The 20,396-nt window shown below is 40.1% G+C and overlaps 1 protein-coding gene across 1 annotated transcript; it reads right to left on the bottom strand.

The window, feature by feature from the left end:
• Positions 1–1,457: 1,457 nt before the first annotated feature.
• On the bottom strand, positions 1,458–15,513 carry CHRNB4 (cholinergic receptor nicotinic beta 4 subunit). The gene is made up of 6 exons (XM_054215015.1): positions 15,286–15,513; positions 10,457–10,602; positions 8,504–8,548; positions 8,268–8,377; positions 4,292–5,264; positions 1,458–2,212 (listed from the first exon to the last, which is right to left on the bottom strand). The coding sequence occupies exons 1-6, from the start codon at positions 15,338–15,340 to the stop codon at positions 2,072–2,074; spliced, it is 1,470 nt and encodes a 489-aa protein (XP_054070990.1). The 5' UTR covers positions 15,341–15,513; the 3' UTR covers positions 1,458–2,071.
• Positions 15,514–20,396: the final 4,883 nt, after the last annotated feature.

The raw sequence follows: 20,396 nt of genomic DNA on the forward strand, positions 1-20,396 counted from the left end.
GCCACGTCAGCTCCCGGCATGTAACCTAACATAGATGAGCATCTCCCTGCATGGGTGAAGGTACCCCTCTGCTCTCGTGGGTCGGCCTATGCCCCATCTCATCTCACAGCTGTTGTTTCAGTTGCCTGCAGAGAAATAGCTCTGCTTTCTAAGTTTGAAAAGCGGAAGACGACATTTGAGGTGGGGAAAGCAGGTTTGACCCATTTAAACTTTATACTGCCCACCAGTCACCATGGGAAATGTCCAGAACGATAAATGTTTGGGGAGGTGACCAGAGTGTTCCCATCTGCTGGGAGAGGAGGATGTGGCAGCTTCTATGGTCACAGGGCACACCTGCATTAGTAGCGCTGTCCAACAGTCGTCCTTCACCTTCTCGCCTTGACTTCAGCAATGGACACAGTTACAGTGCATAGAGGAAGGGGAATGGAAGGGAGGATGATGGTGTTACAACCATTCCTTCTTCTAGCATATGACCCGAGGGAGATGCTGCTGCTGCTGACGCAGCCTCACCCACCTCACTTCTAATACTTTTTCATTGTGTCTTTCCTAGGCTACCGCACATCAGGCCGTGCTGCAGTGCTCAGGCCCCTGGGGGACCCATTGCAGTGCTCAGGGGCGGGGGGATGTGTGGCAGCAGTGCTGGGGACTTCAGCGCATGACCAGGTGGGGAGCGAACACAGGAATCAGCAAAGGTCCCAGAGTTGCTCTGAACGATTGGAAGGGTGTTGGTGTAGCTGTTTTGGCATGTCTAAATCTATGTAGCTATCTGTAGCTGCCTGAGAATGGTGATCTAAGTAGGGATGTAGCTTAGCTCTGGTGAGGACAAATAGGTGACTTTACCTGTGGCTTGTTGAAGAGCACAGGTTTAGGTGTCAGCTAACCCTTCCCTGGGACAGACGAGCCTAAGGTCTCCTTGACAAATAGTAGTGGATTTTAACAGTCTGTTCACCAGTTGTGCCTATCAATGGTGGTAAACTGTCATGTGTCCTGATAACACCCCAAGGAAAAGCTGAGGTTGGTTTAGCTTGAAAAATACCAGGTGCCCGCTTCTCTCTTTGCAGATTACAAGCTACCTGGAACAAAGTGTGGTGGGATTGTCCTGTGACAGGTGTGTAGGGCCTTGATCTGTCCTCTGGCAGACTTTAAGACTGTACGTGCATTACTTGCTTTCATAGCTAATTTGTTAAGGATTATACTTAAATCTGCATTAAAATCTCCCCAGCAAAATACGCAGGTCTGCTTGTTCTCAGGTATCTTCTCTTGATTCTTGCTGCCTTTCACCGTTGTCTTCTCAAGGTGCTTTCCTGTGCTCTTTAGATTCATGAAAGTGTATACAAACCCCAGTTGCATAAGCTGTGAAAGTTGCAGGAACATTTCAGGACTAAATCTATATAAAGGAAAACTTTGCATTTTATTTATATTTCATCATTGAACAGAGTATATAAATGTTTGTTTATCATATATTAATTTGGCCTCTGTTGATCAATCAGCTATCAGAGATAGCGAGGTGAGAAACCTATTAGTGGTCACCTCAGAAGTATGTCTCTGTTTCTCAGTTCAGTTTTAAATATCAGACTCATAAACATTCATAAACAGTGATTCCACCTATAAAGCTCTTTATAAATCAGACACAAATAGTTTTGATGTATTGGAAGGTAATAAATGTCATAGCAATATCTTCTTTATAATAGGGAAATTTCAGTATTCTAAGGGAAGAAAATGTCCTTCCTGAGGCAAAGTATGTAAAATACTTTTTAAATAATAATCCTTGTGAGCCAGGATGGCGCATTGTACAGTAAACACCTTTCTCTGTAATGTTCAGACTTCAAATAATTGAAAAAAGGGCCAAGATATCACCAGAAGTACTGAACTCATTGGAAAAAATAATAGTTTTCATTTTGTTTGGATTTTTTTTTCCCTATCACAGTAAGTAAATTTCTACTTTCCATTTCCCTACTCTAAATCTGATGTAAGAACAACTCAGTTGGCATCTCTGTGGATTTAACAGAGGGGAACTGAGAGCAAAACGAGACCCAACATCTATGTAAGTATTGACAATTTTAAATGACAACTAAGGGTTCATGGCAGCATTGTGGTTTTGAAAAAGTGGCTGCAGAAATAATCCAACAGTCCCCAGGACACAAACAAGGACGAATATCCAGAGAAACAGCCTGTCCACTACCATGGCAACATACTTCCAATCTTCAATGACCTGGAAGAAAAAGCCAGTTAAAGATATTAGCAGTTTGTCATATTCTTTTGCTCTTCCTCTTCCTAATGCTGAGGTTTTGTTTATGAAAATAAAAGGAAACAAATCTCAAGGTTCAGGGAATAAGCTGAGTTTAGGTTTGGGAAGGGACTTTTCTCCTACAACCAGTCTGGGTAGTGGAGAAAAATACTGTTAGTATTTCTTAGCTGTCTGTGATGCATCAGGTACTGAGTGTGGCTGCCTGGCAGAAGCCGGTCCGGAAGGACCCACAGTGTAATCCAATTAAGGATTTTTTTTCTTTAATTTTAGTTTGCAGATGCTATTAATCTCAGTGGACAAAAATAGATGGTGTTTACTGCTGTTAAACAAGGTTAGCTTCAGAGTCCTTTTCTTATCAGCAGCCATCTTAATCAAGGGGTTTAATGCATATTAATACTGTTGCTTTTATTAAAATCCCTTATTGCCTTGCATATGTTGTCTGTGAAAGTCATGGGACTAGCCTTAGATTCTGTTCTCAAACTCAAGTGACTATCAGGCTATTATTATAAAGGGGGAATGTACCAGTCTTCATTTGCATCTCAGGAATGATTATTTTTTCCTCTCTCATTGATTCTGGTTACACGTGGGACATCTTCACCTCAATGACTTTACCATGCTTGTCAATTATCTCATGTTTATATTAGAACACTACATATTTTTCCTTCAATGCACACTTTTAATTTCCACGGCTGCTAATGGGAATTGTGCGCTTCTCAAATCAGACTATACAAAATGTACATGAACAGTTGTTATCAGACTGTGATAATGAAGGAAGAAAGAAGTGATTAAAATTACTAATCTAGAAAACAGTGATATGTAATATCAGAGGACCCTGTGTGAAAAGCATTCAATTAATTTTTTATGTATAAAATACCCTTGAAAATTTTCTTAATATCGAGTGGAAGCTTTGTAGATCCTTTAGTGTGTTGTTATACATTCTTGCAAGAATTTCTGAGCTATTAGAAAACTTTTTTCTGCTCTATGCAGTTTGCTTCTGTTCAGTCAGTTTCAGTGTTTACAAGCTCATGTCTAATGTTAATAGCTGATCTTCTTTATTTATATTGACAGTAATTTCAGTTAATAGAAAACATTAACTACTCAGCAGCATGCTCCTCGAGGGAATTCTGCAAGATCAGAAACCAGACTTTATTTAATCTGGTTAGCTGAGGGAGGAAGAGCGCAACAGGAATAGAGAACCTTGAGTCTGACTGGGATCTGGGTCAGAGAGAGGACACTGATAGGTATGAAGGTGATTTTTCCTAACCATGGGTGCTTATCTAAACAAAACTCTGAACCCTCTGAGTTTTTCCAAGCATTATTCAGTGTATTTATATCAGCTTTAGTGTGCTAGCTAGTAGCACATGAGTAGAGCAAGTGAATAGGGCAGCAGCACTGCTTAAAAGCATCCTGGATAAAGTACTTGTCATAGCCAATAACAAGTTTGATATAACTCAAATGAAAGAAGTGTCAGCTCTGCTGGCATTAGGATTTACATCCTGCCCATTGTGTTTGCCAGATATGGACAGACATCTTATCCCGGAGAGGGTGTTTGCAAAGGCATTTTACCGATTTTACTAAATCCTCCTTCTGTGCCCAGTTAGGTAAATAAATGCTGGAGCTGCAGGTACATTGTTTCTGGTTAACATGGCCTGGCTGTGGGATAAGTCACAGTCTTACTGAATACAATGGGGAAAAATATTCTTTTTCTGGCCTGGAACTGAATATTATTTTTTTTCCCCTGCCAAACACTACTTGAACGTGACAACACAGCTTTTTCAAGGATATTTCATGGCTTACTGGGCAATCAACATTCTCTCTTTGTAGAAATAGCCATGTTACTGTCCAGGAGAGTATCAGTGTTTACCAAATTGATATTCATTAAGTTCTTTTAACAGCAAAAAATATTTCCTCTTATGAGCTATAGCTAGAATCTCTCTAAAAACTTTAGGGAATTCAGATCGCCTTTCTGAAGAGCAACATGTTACAAAGGAGGACAGGAGATGAAGTTTGAAAAGACCGGGATGATTTCTCATTTTCACTTACACTCTGGTCGTTGTCATCACTTTTCATGTGCTCTGCTATAAAACTGACTCCATCAATTGCTTCTTGGACTTCAGGAGAAAATTTCGTGCCTGTTCTTAACCTAAAGTCTCGATGACTGCTGACATTGTCAAGAGTCTCAGTGATTTTCGTATCATATTTTTTGGCAGAGGCTGTATTCAAAAAGTAAGTAGAGTTCTTGTAGAAGTCAGCTGGGTCCGTACAAGGGTTCTCTGCTTTTGTCTTTTTGCAGTTGCACAGCTTTTGCCGTGGAGAATTATTTTCTGGACGCTTCATGAACAGATACGCTGGGAGTCTTTCAAGGAAAACCAGCTTTACCCAAGGGGGCATGGTGTGAGTACTTGGAGATCTATGGTGCACATTGAGTACACAGACACTGGTAACTATTGAGAAGGTCACTAGTACCATTGTAAACATGAGATACTTCCCAATCAGTGGAACATCTAGAGATGTTGGAGGGACAATTTTGGAGATCAGCAGCAAGAACACGGTCAAGGCAAGCAACACAGATATGCATAAAGTCATTTTTTCACCACAGTCTGAAGGCAAGTAGAACACCAGGATGGCTAAGGATGTAATTAGCACACAGGGAATGATAAGATTGATGGTATAAAAAAGAGGTTTTCTTTTAATAATGAAGTCATATGTCACGTCCACATAGTTTGGGTCCAAAGGATTTACAGTCCTTCTTCCTGGGAGTGCTACAATGTCCCACTCTCCACTTGGCGTAAAGTCATCCATGCTTGCCGTGGACGTTTTAAGCACCATATCAATTTCTGTGTGATCATATGTCCAAGACCGGAACTTTAATGTGCAGTTTTGTTGATCAAATGGGAAATGCTTAACTTCAATCTTGCAGGCACTCTTGTAGATGGCTGGTGGCAACCAGCAAATGCTTCCATTATTCTTTACAATTGCATTTGTGTATAGTGAAACTTCATATGTGCCATCCGCACTAATGAAACAAGAGGAAAGAAAAAGGAGAAAAGATAATAAAACATTAAGAGGAAAAACACAGTTCAAAACAGAAGAGTTCTGACATTCTTGATCTTCGGGGCCTCAGTTATTTCTAGAATAGAAGTTTAGTAATATTTTTATTTTGAAATCTATGTTGTACGGAGCTATAACTTGATAGGGAGATTAATGTATGCATTTCTTCCAATCAGAGAACTGATATTTGGCCCAATACTTACAAAAATTATTTTGTAAAATTATTATTAAATAACAAATATGCATTTCTGTTTCGTCCAAAGAGCTCTAAGTATTTTGTAAATGTTTGTTAAAGTGATTAAGGCTTACTACATCTCCGAAGGCTGAGTAAAAATGAAATCAGCCAGCATGAAAATGGAGGTGCCTTTGATCTGGAACACAGCTACTGGTAAGAGCACACACCAACACTCCTAGATGACTTAGATGAGGAAATTAGGATGAGCGGTGTTAGAAATGCAGGGAGAGGGTAGGCAGAGGAAATGCAATTATATTGTTTATAATTTATTGTGTCACTCCAGTTAATGTTTACTTATTACAAAACAGAACAGACAAGCCACAGTGTTCTTAGCTCCTACAAATAATCATGGCTTTTTATCTCCTCCAACTGCCAAACTTCCACCAGAAGAGTCTTCTATGTTATGATGGGCCCTTTAATTCAGGGAGAAGATCATTAGCAGTCAGTAGTCAGTATCTTCACCTGTCCAATGTTTCTAGGCAAAAAACTTAGAGCTGTTAAACCTATGAAATATCCTGAGTTAGAAATGTGGTCAATTGCTGATAAATATTACTGAAATTTAGTATTTCTGATCATATTCACTGCATCTTCTGAAGTGTGCTATGAGACACCTTTCAAACTCAGCCAGGCTACCAAAGGGAGGTGTAACAACAATTAGTGACTGTCTGTCTTGACAGATTAGGAAACTCAAAGGTTTGTTCCTATGTCGATCAGTTGCTTTTATTAAAAACTGGGTTAGCCACTTCATTAGACTGCAAAGAAGAGTCTGGACTAGATATATCCCACATGCCTTCCTTTTGATAAACAAATATCTACGTAAAGAAATGCACATAATCTAAGGACAGTATGTTATCTGCAAAAATATAAGACCAGACTCACTGCAAGTGTTAATGAATGAAGTTCCACTGACTATAGTTAGGTAGCACCCTTTTATTTAAGTGGAAATGTGCTCCTTAACAGTTAATAAAAAGTCTAATGAATCACTTGTTTGTTGACAAGAGATAGTGGAAAATAGAGCTATTTCAGTGCTAAGGTTGATTTTTTTTTTTAAGCAGTGAAGTGCTACAAGCATCCAGGGCTTGGCAGATGTGTGGCTATTCTCCAGATCAGTTACATTTGGCTCTGGAAAGGCCTCACGTTGCAAACCCTGTGCCTGGCACTGAGCTGAGACCCTTGTAGCTAATTCCTGTAGGCAGTGAAACAACCAGATGCAGGAGTGAGTGGCTATAGCATACAAGGGTCATTAGTTCATTGCCAATAAAATGGCTATTTTTTAGTAAAGCAATTGTATTCTATTTCTCACATGTGTGTATCTCCCCGAGTTAGGTTTACCGTTACACCATACAATGTACTGGGTAGACTCCTGGGCTCATCTGTGGGCTGCCCCTGGCTCAGCTGTGGGCCAGAGGCTGGGCTGCTGCTGCTGTCTCAGGGCCCTCTGCACAGTCTGTGCGTGCACAGAGCTGTGGGGCAGGGGATGCTCTCTGTGTTTTCCTTAGCACCTTCTTGAACTGATGGATGCATCTTCAGCAGCAGAAAGTTACAGGGGGTTGTCCTTTATCTAAAATTTTAAGTTGAAGCTTTGTACTAATGTTAGAATCCAATATGATGAGGCTAAAAGCTTGTTTCTGTACATTTAAGACATCTTTTAGAACTTTCTTTCCATTCTTACAATCCATTTAATGGTAGCATTTGGGGCGTAAGGAAGAAAGAAGCAGAGGGCGGGGGCACAATTTACTAGAACAAGATTTGACCAGACAGAGTACATCCTAATCCACTGGCTGAATTATTTTGTGACTAATACAATAGTTTTGAGTATTTCTCAAATCTGATTTCGAGTAGTAGGATTCCAGGGACTTAACTCAGTTATATATAAACTTCCTAGGTTTCCCATCTGTTTATGTTCATAAACTGTAATATGTTCATGAATTTTCAAAGTATCATGAAAGTATATTATAAGTTATTATTTTGTTTCCCAAAGACTTGATATCATCCACTTCAAGGCTTTGCTAGAGACTTAAAAACAAAACAAAAAAAACCCAAACAAAATTGTCAGTTAGCTCTGTGTTTGAAAAAACTGACGTATGGTCTAGCACCAAACTTATTTTTCTCAGTACTTTAAAGCAACTGTGTCAAATGTTGCCAAATTTGTTATGTGTTTTTATAGTTGATTTTTTTAATGCTTTATGAAAATAGAACATAATTTGTTTTTGTAAATGAATATTAACTCATGCAGTTCTGGTACATGTGAGCTTTGTAACAGATTTATGTCCCGAACTCTGTGGTAGAAGAGGGTGGGGGGGTGAAGAAGTAGGAGACAAAAATGTCGCTCAGAACCTAAGATGTCTGATAGAATTCCAGATGTCTTGTCTTCTTGCAAACATGACCAGTGTATAGCTGTGCTTGTACTTACAATTCATGCTTTCTATATAGTCTAGTTTGATACAGATTTGTGTCTCAGTTGTGAGCCTTGTCATGGATCTTCTGGTGTAAGAGCTCACACTGCACACGTGTGTTCCAGGGCTGCTGGAATTTCTCTAACCAGAGCCCTGATTTTACTAAAATTATCTTCAAGTCCAGTTCCCCATTCAGATACACTTGATACTGGCTAAAGGCTACAAAATTCAGTTTTAGAGTTTTATCAGACCTGCTTCATTGGTTCTGATGCTTGTTTCTTGATACATGGTTAAAATTTTGTTCACTGTCTGCATGAACTACAGAAGTTTTACTTACTTATTGTAGAGCACAATGTCTGGCAACCAGATGTGTTTTGCAGGTATTCTCAGCTTATTTATTCCTTCATAGTCAGAGGGCTTCCAAGCCAAACGATAATCAATCCACTCCTAAGAGAAGAATTGTACAGTAGTGACGGAAGTATCCAGACCAGCACTAACAAAACAATCACTGGGATGGAGTGAAAGAAGTCACATTTGGGGTTTGCAAGAGCATGCCTCTGTGGGTTTGGTTACCTGGTTCAGCCAGACATTTGTAGTCATGATCTGCTCTCGTTCGTTCTGCAGGGAAAAAGAGAGAAAAGTTGTCTTCTAAAATGTTTCACTTTATTGCAGAAATAAGATTGATTCAATGGGCTTTTGAGGATATTTCCAACTGCATGATTTCATCTAGTGTATTTCAAGACAGCATTTCTCTGCTGGTAAGATGGCCAGTCTTGTGCACAGACTGATGATAATTAGTAACCCCACAAGTGCAGAGCTCCGAGTGGCTTTTAACAGGGACGGTTGTGATGGGAGTGAGTGTGGCTATTTGGGAACAATTACCACCACCCTGGCCGAGCTGACTTCCTTCCCCCAACCCCCCCCAGCCTGTGGATTTGATTTGAAACAGAAAGCACATTTGACCACCAGGAAGGCCTAGATTAAATTGTATGAGGTTTATGTAAGGTTTGTCATGTAAGCTTTCAGCTACGTACAGCACTCCAGAAGAGAAGTCTCTCTGCAGCAGATTTGTGTGGCTGTCGCCCTACTGAAGGGACGAGGTAGGAGGTCAAAGAGTCAGAAGGAATTCTGCAGGAAAATAAGTTCATTCTCCAATCCTGAAGATTGTTAGAGCCTATAAGATGCCTAATTCTGCTTTCTGCTTGCAGATTGGTGATATAGAGGGATGGGGACTGAGCTGTGCCATTCTTGATCCTTGCCCATTCATCTACTCTGTTTCGGTTGTTGGTCGCTGGGGCCTGTGGGAGCAAGACACCTTGCTTTTTATGCCCAGAATCCACAATCTGGGAGGACACTGTGCTGGTGGTGGCAGTGCACTGCATGAGGAGGCATGTTTGTGCCCAGGTGGAGTTCTCCAGGAGAAAGGGAGCACTGGTTCCAGAGTCATCTGGTGTGCATGACAGCATCTCCTGTATAAATCAGCCTGCATGTGTATATGAAAGCTCATCTGTTTATACGGTTTCCCTTATGTTCCATCAGTGTCTCTCTCTTTTCCTCTTGAATTTCAGAATATAAATTATATACGTCTCTTAAAGTTTGCAGCAGTCCAGTCACTGGCCCATACACAAATCCTGGCGGGGAGGCAGTCATCTGTATCCGCTGTTTCATCCAGGGAGAGAGCAGCAGAGTTGGAAGCCCTGATTCAGGAAATTATTCCCACTTATGTGCTAGGTCTTGTTCCTACTGCAGTTAATGCCAAACCTCCTTGGCATTGAGGTGTGTATTTCTACTTTGGAAGAACCGTTAAACATATTCTAACCTTGTGAATGAAAATGTCTTTCAGAATCATTGAAGTAATTTTTATTGAATATGAGGAATTGCTTACATGAGGATTGTTTTAATCATGTTAAGCTATTCCAGCCAGAACTAACATGTCTCTTTCTTTACAACATTTCAGTATTCTTTGCTGATGTGCCTGATATGCCATGAGATTTTGAACTGGCTTTGTAGCTTGTTTTCAGGCCATTCAACCACATTTCTTTGATGCAAGCAGCAGAAGACAGTTTAGCGTTGTGTACACAGTCCAGGATAGATCCTGGTGTAACTTACTGTACCAGTACCAAAATCAGTGAAGTTATTTTGATTTTTTAATCAATGGAGTCTTATTGGATGAAGATCTGACTAATGTTCTTTATTCCTTAGGCATAGATTGATCTTCCTGTTGTAGCTGCATTCTGAAGTATAAAATGAGTAAATCACATGTATGGGCCCTGCCTACTAAGTATTATTATGTAAACTAGAAAATAACAAGGACATAGTAATACCAATAGGACTTTTACTTAGAATCATAGAATAGAATCATAGAATCTTCATGGTTGGAAAGGACCTTTGAGATCATCGAGTCCAACCATAAACACACACAAAAAAATCCCCCTACAATCTCTGTCACTAGAGCATGCAATCTCTGTCATTAGAGTGCTGTGCAGGTAGTAATGAATTAAAAGGCATAGCCTAATTTGAACTTACCACACTGATGAGCTGTGCCAGGGAAACCTGCAGTTCTATAGATACCAACTGGGATGAATTGACAGCTGGTCGAATCAACTTATTGTACCTGTCAGGACTCAGTAGGTGGTTCATTAGCTTTTCTTCAGCATCTGCTGCGGTGCTTCCTGTAAAACATCACATAACAGGATTATAGAAGGGAGACCAAGTGACATGATGTAGGGATCACAGAATTTCTGTGTATTCGATCATCTTCATGAAATAATGAGGGCTTTTGATTTTCTGAAGACTAGGCTTGTGTGAACAGAAGGATATAGTGCTTGCACCATGATCTGTTCTGCTGAAGTTGTCGGTCTTTCACAGAGCATACATCAAAGCAGGTAAATCAGAACCCTCTGAGTTTTTTCACAGTAAAATGTGAAGTTCAAATTGATAGATGCTTTTGGGAATACATTCAGAAATAGAAACTGGGAGAAAACCACCCTCCTAATAACAGAGGAAGACTGTTTCGACAATCCAAATGCAGGGAGTCTGGCTGTGACTTCTCTCTTTAGTGTTGTAGGAGACACAGTTGCAGGCACACATACAAAGTGAAAGGCTCTGATCTGTGTAGGGAAAACCAGGGGATGAACTGCAGGAGTCATAAGGGGTTTTTAATGACTGGGGGCTCTTTGCTAGCTAGTGATGTTTCTGTTTCAGAATTATTTTATTTGAAAACCTGAGGCAGTATGTAAGCCTTATTCCATGTGGAAACAAAACCTGATTTATGGACTAGCACAAATACTGTAAATCTTTGATGGACAAAGCTGGAGTTCAGTGACTGCAAAACATAGTGTCTGCAGGATAGTATCAAACAAGCCTGAACATTCTCCATGGAGCAGAACGGCTTATGGCACAACCCCAGAGGTAACCGCATCTGTTCCCATGTGCTTGCATGTGCTTTTTAGAGCCATTCTAGTGGGCTTTTCAAACCACTATTGACCACATCCTAACACTGGTGACTAAGGTCTTGGTAACATCCTGCCAACAGAATTGACCCGGAGGGATCCTGCTGTATGTCAAGTAATTCTGTGTTGCGTTATACAGCTGACAGTGATGGACACAGGTGTTAATGAAAACAGATTCTAATCCAATTGATAGAATGATTCTTCCGTAGGAAAGGGCAGCTAACTCAACCCTGGATATTGCAGAAATGAGGATAGTGTCCCTCCAGCATACTTGCTTCATTATTCCCCAGAGCAGTTGCACACAGTAAAAACCACTGGCCATGCAAGTATTTTAAATTTCTGGTACATTAACTTATTCTGGTTTTTTTATGTTGTAGCATATCCATGAGATCCAGAGAAAGGCAGACATCAAAAAGCCAGGATCACATAAGCAGCCAAAGTCTGTGTGTGTTTCGAGAATGTACCTAGTTTCTGTGTGAACTGGGCTGGAAGTTGCTAGGGGGAACAAGTCTCTCTTGAAACTTGGTACTGCTGAATTCCACTCAGAGTAAAAAAATACTATATGAACTTCATGTTTCTGATCCAGGAAGAAAGTGGAGAGATGTAAAAGGAAACATCATTGAACAGATTTTTCACATCTAAGAACAGCTTTTAGTCAAGCTTTGGTGAAAGGTTGAGATGAACGCCAGGCTTGTTTTAATTCTTTTAAGACCAGCATATGCTGTGGCATTGGTAGCACAAATTTTGTCACATATACTTAACCATAACATTGTTCTTCGGAATAGGCTTCTCAAATACTTCCCAAGCCATTTGGGAAAACAAATTTGGATGAATATATCTGTGTTTTTCAGGTTGGTTTGTTTTTTGATTCACACTTGCTTTGTACCTCCCTGCAAGTCATTATAAAAGCCCTAGTACCATGTGATATTTTAATATTACATTTATTCTCAATATAAACCTGCCTAATCAGAGGCTTATCAAGCTAGAGCTATGCAGATCCTTGCTACGCTCCAGATTCTGGTTTTGTCTTGCGTACTGCCATCAAGATAGGGATAAATTTGATACTGTGAAGAAAATGGGGCCGCACTCTAGGAATGAATTGTTCTGTGTTTATAAGGGTAGGTGAGAAGCCTTGTGGTAGCTAGAGAGAACCTTGCTCAAAGTTATTTTAGTGTGTTGTTTTGTTTTTGTTGGTTTGTTGCTTTTTTTTTAACAAACGTTCCTGCTGTTGCATATGTAAGTGACATAAGCAGATGGCTATAATTCAAATATAAATAAATTGTCATTTGGTTTGTTTCATACAGTGGTCACTGAATGCTGCTAGCAAAGAGAGCGAATTCTTGTTTGAATAGTTAAATATGTTTTCACTGTGTTGCCATCTTTTTCTGTAAATATTCCAGCATATGGAGTACTTTCTAAACAGCGAGTAAAAAGTAGAAACTGCAGAATGTTTGCAGAAAGCTAATGCTGAATTTGTATTAATCCTATTCTGTGAAACCTGGTTTTAGCAATCATAGTCGTCTGGTCTGCAAATCAAACCATACTGTGGGGTCTGCATGTCTGATGAGAACCGCTCAGATTTCGGAGTACTCACTCTGTCAATAAACTTTATGCAGATGAATGCCAGGCCACAACTTAATTATAAAAAATGATTTGTTAAATAATGAATCCCTTTAAGAAATTATTATCTGTTCTTAGGGAAGGGGTTTCTGTAATGAGTAATTCTTTATAAAATAGCCTTCCCATCCCAACCTTTAAATAACTTAATCGTCAGAAATAAAGATCGAAGGGGCTACTTTCTCATCTCACTCAGATGCCTGTATCACATACCACTAGATGTCAGCAGTGCACTGCCCTAAAGGTTGCTAAAGCCAATCTCTGTAATTAACGTGTAAAAATGAGTGATTCTTGTATAATTTTTATAATCCATGTTCTATTACCAATCCACATATTAACCAGATGGCACCTAATGAGAACAAAATTACCAGGCATTCGGTTCATCTTAACGTGCATTTCATGACGTCAGTAGCCACGCATTTGAAACTCTTCTTTTTCCTCTCAGAATTGGAAGAAATGGAAGTGCACAGTTTCCCTCGCAAACTGTTTTTTTTTTCCAAATAGCAGTAATCACCAGAAATGTTTTTTTTCCAAATAGCAGTAATCACCAGGGCAGACTGATGCTTTTAGACAAATGATTTTAACAAGAACGATGAAGCAGTCCTAATTTGGGGGTGGAGTATTTTCTCTATTACTAAAAGCAGTAATAGAGAAAACACACTGGAGTGGATCCTGAGCTAGGGAAATTGTTTTAGCTTCACTGAACACGCTATACATCTGCTCCATGACAAGGAGAGCAAATTGCCACATAACTTGCAGTACACATTCTGCAGTAAGTTTGCTTTCTTTGCGGGAGTATGACCGTTTTAAAAAAAATTGCATCTGGATGCTTCCAATTTCACAGCGGAAGAAACAAAACCACAGACTTCATTCACTCCCCTGTGCAAACTGTCCAATTTACGTGGTCTAATTTAAATATATAAATTGAAATAACTAGTCATCCTGTGTTATGTTGTTTATTTTCAGTGTAATAACAAATATATTGGAGTGATTGCCACAGAACAGAATAAGGAGCAATGCTGACAAGTACAGGCAAGTGCACTGCTATCACTGTCTAAACTGCGAAATTTAACATAAGGCATGTTTCCTCCATTTCCTGACTCCACTTATTTTAACAAATGTTGAAATAGCATTTGTTTAGAAATAATATATTGTAGCATATATTGTCATTTTTGTTCTTTCCTCTCTCACAAATAACTTATGAGGACAATGGTGACACACCAAATTCCCATCTGTAATTAGTAAAGAGCAAGTGAGAAGCAGCAATAAGACAATCCCATTTTCTTCTCTGAATTACTTTGTGATGTTGTTAGTTCTCAGCATACTTTTGAGTAAAAAGATTTATATAGCCTCTTAGAACAATGCATGCTAATTTGGAATGCTTATTATTCCAATGGAAGTACAGGTGAATTGACTGTATGTTAAAGACACCACAATTAATGCAAATAAAAAGGAAATACTAATGGGTTTAAAAGTGTGTAATCTAAGAATCTAAAGTAGGCCCTCACTTCTCATTTGTTATAAAGCAGATGTTTTCTAAAGTTGCCTTTCAGTGACTGAAGAAACAAAACAACTGTGGGATGAATAGGTAATCATGGGAAAGATATGATTTTTGTCTCAGTTCAATTTCTGCCAGTTTCATTCTGAACACTTCAGGGGAGTCTCTCCGTGGGAAGAAGCTCCCGTGGTAAATGCACTATTTCATGCTGCTGTCGGGCTGCATGTGTTGGCTAAAACGTATGCAAGAAATCCTGGTGGACTAAAGAAAATATTCTTAATGTATGTTTGCCTTTTTTTTAGCATATATTTACATATTTTGACTTAATTTAAACTATTTACATTCTAATCAAACAAATAGGAAGCATGAACTTTGCAAAATATATGAACTTGAGCCAATAGTTGTAGAGGGATGGTATCTGTCTTATTTATGGTTCATCTCATGGTTCGTTTTTTTATTATTTCACTCAGCACAATACCTGCTTTCCCCATCACAGATTATGCTGGGAACATCTAAAGGGATATTATTTAGCAATTATCATTGTCATCTCCTACTGTTCTGTCATTTTATGTCCAATTCACTGTCTGTCCATATCCATCGTAGTCGATTTGCTGATACCAAACAAGCCAGAAACAACACTAAAACAGTCAATTTCATGCATCCTCTTAAAGTCTACAACCTACGAAGGTGATAGTTACAAATCTGAGAGCTTATATCACAGTCCTACCTCCTAGCCCCGAAAGCTATCGCTGTTCTGCAAACTGTATCTGAAAGAAAAGATCACTTACCGTTAAAATAAAAGGAGCCCACTACAAAGAGAAAGAGGGTGTACGTATTCCTCATGGCAATAACAAGAAGAGGTGGATTACTGTTCTTCAATTAAGACAGCTGGCAGTAGGATCTGTTGTCAGGGATGCACAAGGAAGAGATGTAAAGGCAAACCTGAATCTTGGAGGTATTAAATGCCTGGAAAGAGACAGACAGTAGGACCTGGCAGAAGCATTCTGCAAAGTGGAGTTTTCGTGAGCATAGTGGTCCCTCCCCCTTTGCAGCTGTTTAAAGAGCTTTGTGAAGAGGAAAAGCCCATAAGAAGAGGGAATGTAATGTGATAATGTTGAATAAGAGGAAATGAAAGAGCAAGCTAAGGAACATGATCTGCAAAACACAACTGCTTAATTCTTCCTTCTAGATAACATTTAGAAGGCTTTCTGGTTACTAAGTGCAATGGGTGGGAATAGCTGTGTGGGCAGAGCTGGGTATAACTTTGTGCCGTAAGACTTGTTAGTGCAAGACATATCAATAAATTACAGCCCTAGCAGAGGGTCATTTTCTGTGTCAAGAGAAAAAGTTGATTGCCTACTGGTAATTCTTTTCCACTCCAAGGCCCACACATGCGATCTCTCTAAACTAGAACTCCAAAAGGCTTTTTGGGAGCAGCAGGGAGGAACAGAGAATTTGTTGTCGTTAGCATTTGACAGGATTTTTAAAAGACAGCTAAAGCAGCCTGTTGAGAAATAGCAATAGCTATAGAGACACTCCAGAGGAGCATTAGAGAAATTCTATGGAAGTCATCTTTTACAGCTGAAGGGTTCAGCAGAGTGTAGAGTATCATGTGTTTTGGGACTTGCCATGGGAAGATTTCTGTAGAAGGAAGGGGAAAGAACATCTTACATGCCCTTTGCAAGCACTGTAGGAGAGGCTGAAGTGCCTGGATAGTAAAAAAAGGTGCTAATCTTCTAAATACTGTTTTATCTCCATATTGAGGTTCTTCTCTGCTTCAGCTGGCCACAGGATGCAGTTCTGCTCTTGTCCCATCTCCCAACAGCTGACGCTGTTGTCGGGGATGGAGGCATTCCTGATTTACCAGCATAACATACCAGACTTCTGCATCTAGCACAGCTGCTACCTGACTAGGGTTATTTGGAGAAGGTCACCTGCTGCTGTTTTTAGGCAAGTTGTCAGTTGAACAACTTGTGTTAGCATTGAACAACTCATTGCCTTCTCCCTAAATGTTTTAGCTGCCTTTTTTTTACTAAATAGGCCAGCATGTTATAACTTTGTTGTCTTTAAAGGAGCTGCCATCAGAGGTAGCCCAGTATGTAAAGACTGTACTCAAATTTTTGGTAATTGCACTATCTACAATCTATGTAACTCCTCTAAACAGACTATTTATTATTTTTGACTCATTTCTTTAGGGTAGGAGGATGGATTCAGTGAAGCAAATGGAAGAGCACTCACTGCATGGACTTCTACTTGGATATAACAAACTTTTGCAAGTCATCTTTGATGAGGTGGCTTGTGGTGTTGCCTTCCCTTACTCTGAAAACTCAAGGTGTGTCAACTATACCATATCCTCCACTGAGAATTCCCAGTAGTTCTTTAAAAAGCTCACAGCCTTCCACCATGAGGAACATTCTCACCTTTCTTCACCTGCAATCTCAAACAATTTCCTTTAATATACATTTAATATAACACCCTCAGTTATAATATCTCAGGGTTTATAGTGGTTTTAACTTTAAAAAATATAAAATTTGATCTCTTATAACTACTGAACTTTTATACGTATACATGTGATCACTTGGTTTAGAGGTGGATTTATTGCATCTCGACGCTATGCAAACATCTCAGATGATAAGAAGTTCTGTGGACTATGTAGGAATTGATGGTTGATTATTTTTGTGTACTCAAAATTTTTTTACAGCACACGGTTGCCTTATTGTTAGCCATACCAACATAAATGTGCTGGTTTTGTTGCTTATCTTAATGATTAGGTCCAGCCTGGTATCAGAGATCCCTTGTGTGTGTGTGCACCTTCATCACTTCCTTTTCTCTCGTATTTGCTGTTAGCTGGAATTAATTTAAATTGTGGTTGTTTAGCCTGGAGAAGAGAAGGCTCAGGGGAGATCGAAGTGTGGCCTTTCAATTCTTGAAGGAGCCTTATAAGAAAGATGGGAACAGACTTTTAATAGGGCCTGTAGTGATATGACAAGAGATAATGGTTTTAAACTCAAAGAGGGTAGATTCAGACTAGATATGAGGAAGAAATTTTTTACAATGAGGGCGGTGAAACAGTGGCACAAGTTGCCCAGAGAGGTGGTGGATGCCCCATCCCTGGAGACATTCAAGGTCAGGTTGGATGGGGCTCTGAGCAACCTGACCTAGTTGAAGATGTCCCTGTGCATTGCAGGGGTGTTGGACTAGTTTACCTTTAAAGGTCCCTTCCAACCCAAACCATTCTATGATTGTAAATGGGAGTTAGAATTCTTACCTGAAAATAGTGTGGGAACGGAGGGGGAAGAGAATGGTTTCAGTGAGACATGCAGGAGAACGGTCATTGTAGAGACATCTACTTGGATGTAAAAAGCCAGTGCAATCATAGTGAGTACATGTGAAGAGACTAACTGCATGAAAATATAACATTATTTCTCTGCTTTCCTCCAGCATTTAATTAAAAGCATGTAGAAACGGAGCCTTCCCACAAAAAATTACCCTCTCATAATAGTCGCAAACCCTAGGAGGTGTGTCCCAAGCAAAGTGTTTATCCTGAGCCCTCCAATTCTTGCTTCTCACTACAGTTTGCTTGGCTTGTACCTCATCAGAGGCTTGTGCTGTCAGAGACCTTGCTGCACTCTTGAGCCTGTGAGCAATGTTGTCTTTCATAAAGTACGGGGAGTTGCTCTCAAGGAGCTGTGCCTTCAGTTACTAAGGGTATGTTTGAGCAAAGTACCAGTCTGCTGGGGAAGAAAAACTGCATCTGTTCTCTGTTTTTACTTTCTGATATCTGACCTATTTCTCCTCAAAGGCAAATCTTCCATCTGCCAAGTGCTTTTGCAGCGGTTACAGGAGTAACAGATGTACAGACCCTGAAGTCACTGTGCTTGTACCATCTATGCTGCTTGACGCTTGACAGTTGAGCAGCAGCTCAAAGCATAACAAAACAGATTGGGATTGCTTCACCAAAGCAGTGGGCCATCACAGAGCCAAAGGGTCAGAGGTTGTTCACTGATTGCACTATTTTTGCTGCTGAAGCTGAGGTGGACAGAGAGAATTGCCACAGGTGGTTTTCTTCTCTCTGGCCATATTCCTTCCGTTGACATTCACTTGCTCTTGTTCCTTCTGACAGATCACTGAAGCCCTTCATCACTTGTTCTATGCAATTCTTTTCCCCGCAGCAATGCTGCAGGATTCCATTTGTTCATTAAGCTGAGATCCTGAAATGGAAAGTCTTTTTGGTAAACATTAGCATATGTGATACTCTGGATTTGCATGTTAATGCACAGTGCAAGCATGGGAATAGCATGGCAGGGAGCCATCCGCTGAACAGGCTGGGGGTTTATTCCTCGTGCTGTAATGCTTTGCATGCCTTAGGGTATTAGAGCTCCTAGGTGCATGATGAGTGCTAGATGTCCAAGCACCCAGGAAAACTGGCAGTCCTCTTTTGTGGGTTTATCATGGTGATTTCAAGCTGCCACTTGCGTTAGGAAAGAACCAGTCAGAAATTCTGGAGCTTCCAAATTGGAAGCAGCCTGGGGTGCAGCTGGCCTCCTTAATGGTACAGGTATAGGGAGATTGCTGCAAAAATAAATGCTTCCAGGTGGAAATCCACAAGTAGTTTCCAGTAGTTGTGAGCTCATGGCTAAACTGAATCAATAAGGGACTTCAGATCAGCTTGTTAAATACTGGCCTTACAGAACACATAGGACTGACTTACCGTTGCCACTTTCTGGTTGAAAATTGCTGCAGAAAATGTCAACTCATGGCAATTTTTGTTTTCTAGCACCTTATGTCTGAGGGAACCTGCCAAGGTCCTGCCTGGCTCATCTCATCAGCAGCAAGGCATACTTTGCTCTCTGATCGGTTGAAAAATAGAACTTCTTACAAGTAACTTCTGCAAATATCCAACGTGGCCCTCTGCAGGTAAAATCACAGTTTTCCCTACTCACCACTGTCCAAATGAGCTCATCAGGAGAGCGGTGCTGGAGCTAACATTCTGCATTACTGGAGATTTTTTCCCTTACAAGTGCACTTACAGTCCCATTAGAGTTGTGTGATACCAAAATCACGCTGGATTGGTACCTCAGCCATTCTGGTGCTAATGTGTTTGTGTTAAGTTGTACGGCTGCAGCATCATTTAACAGTGCTGTAGTGTGTCCTGATTTAAAGTCTGCAAGGCAAAACAAAACTGTGGCACTGTGCTTCCAGTAACTGTCAGCTGGATGAGCATAGCTAGGTCCTCATACAAAACAACAGTTGGTAGAAATCAGTGGGAAGTGCAAAGATATATGGAAAATTTGGATTGTTGTAATCTAAAGCCTTGGAATTTAGTAAGCTTTTCTGGCTTCATAGATGCTTTATCATGGAGAACTAGTTTTCATCCATAACACTCCTTCAAGGTTTCAAACGATGATATTATGTTTGTGTCATCACATTAGAATCTGCTCCAAACCCACAAAATGTTCCAGAGAATTGCCACTAATAGCACCGTGACAATGGTAATAACACAAATGGTGCACACAAATGACTCAGTAGCAATGGATGTGATTCCAGCTTTCATTGTCAAAATATGAATGATTATGGATCAATGAAAAGCCACATTTCTGCTCTGGAATATGACTGATGTCAGACAAAGTCACTCCTGGAAAAACAATGCTTTCCTTTTCTGGTTAATTTTTGAAAGTTGTCACCATATGCTTTTGTGAGCTAGCAGGTGGGTTATGTTTGTAGAGTATTTAAGGCAGTAGTATTAAAGCCACTAACACTCACTGATTATTGTCAACATCCTTAACGTCCAAAGTGCGTAAGTGTAACAAGTGCAGAGAGTTCTCCAAAGCACTGCAGAAGCAGCAGCTGAGGGTGGTTATGCTATTCTGGAGTGATGCTTTTATTTTTATCAGTCTCT

Source organism: Rissa tridactyla, chromosome 9 (genome assembly GCF_028500815.1).
Source record: "Rissa tridactyla isolate bRisTri1 chromosome 9, bRisTri1.patW.cur.20221130, whole genome shotgun sequence".
Classification (NCBI taxonomy): Eukaryota; Metazoa; Chordata; class Aves; order Charadriiformes; family Laridae; genus Rissa; species Rissa tridactyla.

What these genes read in the sequence shown, in the direction of transcription:
- CHRNB4 (XM_054215015.1), bottom strand. Translation starts at nt 15,340, where the DNA reads ATGAGGAATACGTACACCCTCTTTCTCTTTGTAGTGGGCTCCTTTTAT. An exon ending in CAAATGTCTGGCTGAACCAG is followed by an intron (nt 8,378 to 8,503) that starts GTAACCAAACCC and finishes TTCTTCTCTTAG; the next exon opens with GAGTGGATTGATTATCGTTT. An exon ending in GACATTGTGCTCTACAATAA is followed by an intron (nt 5,265 to 8,267) that starts GTAAGTAAAACT and finishes TTGTTTCATTAG; the next exon opens with TGCGGATGGCACATATGAAG.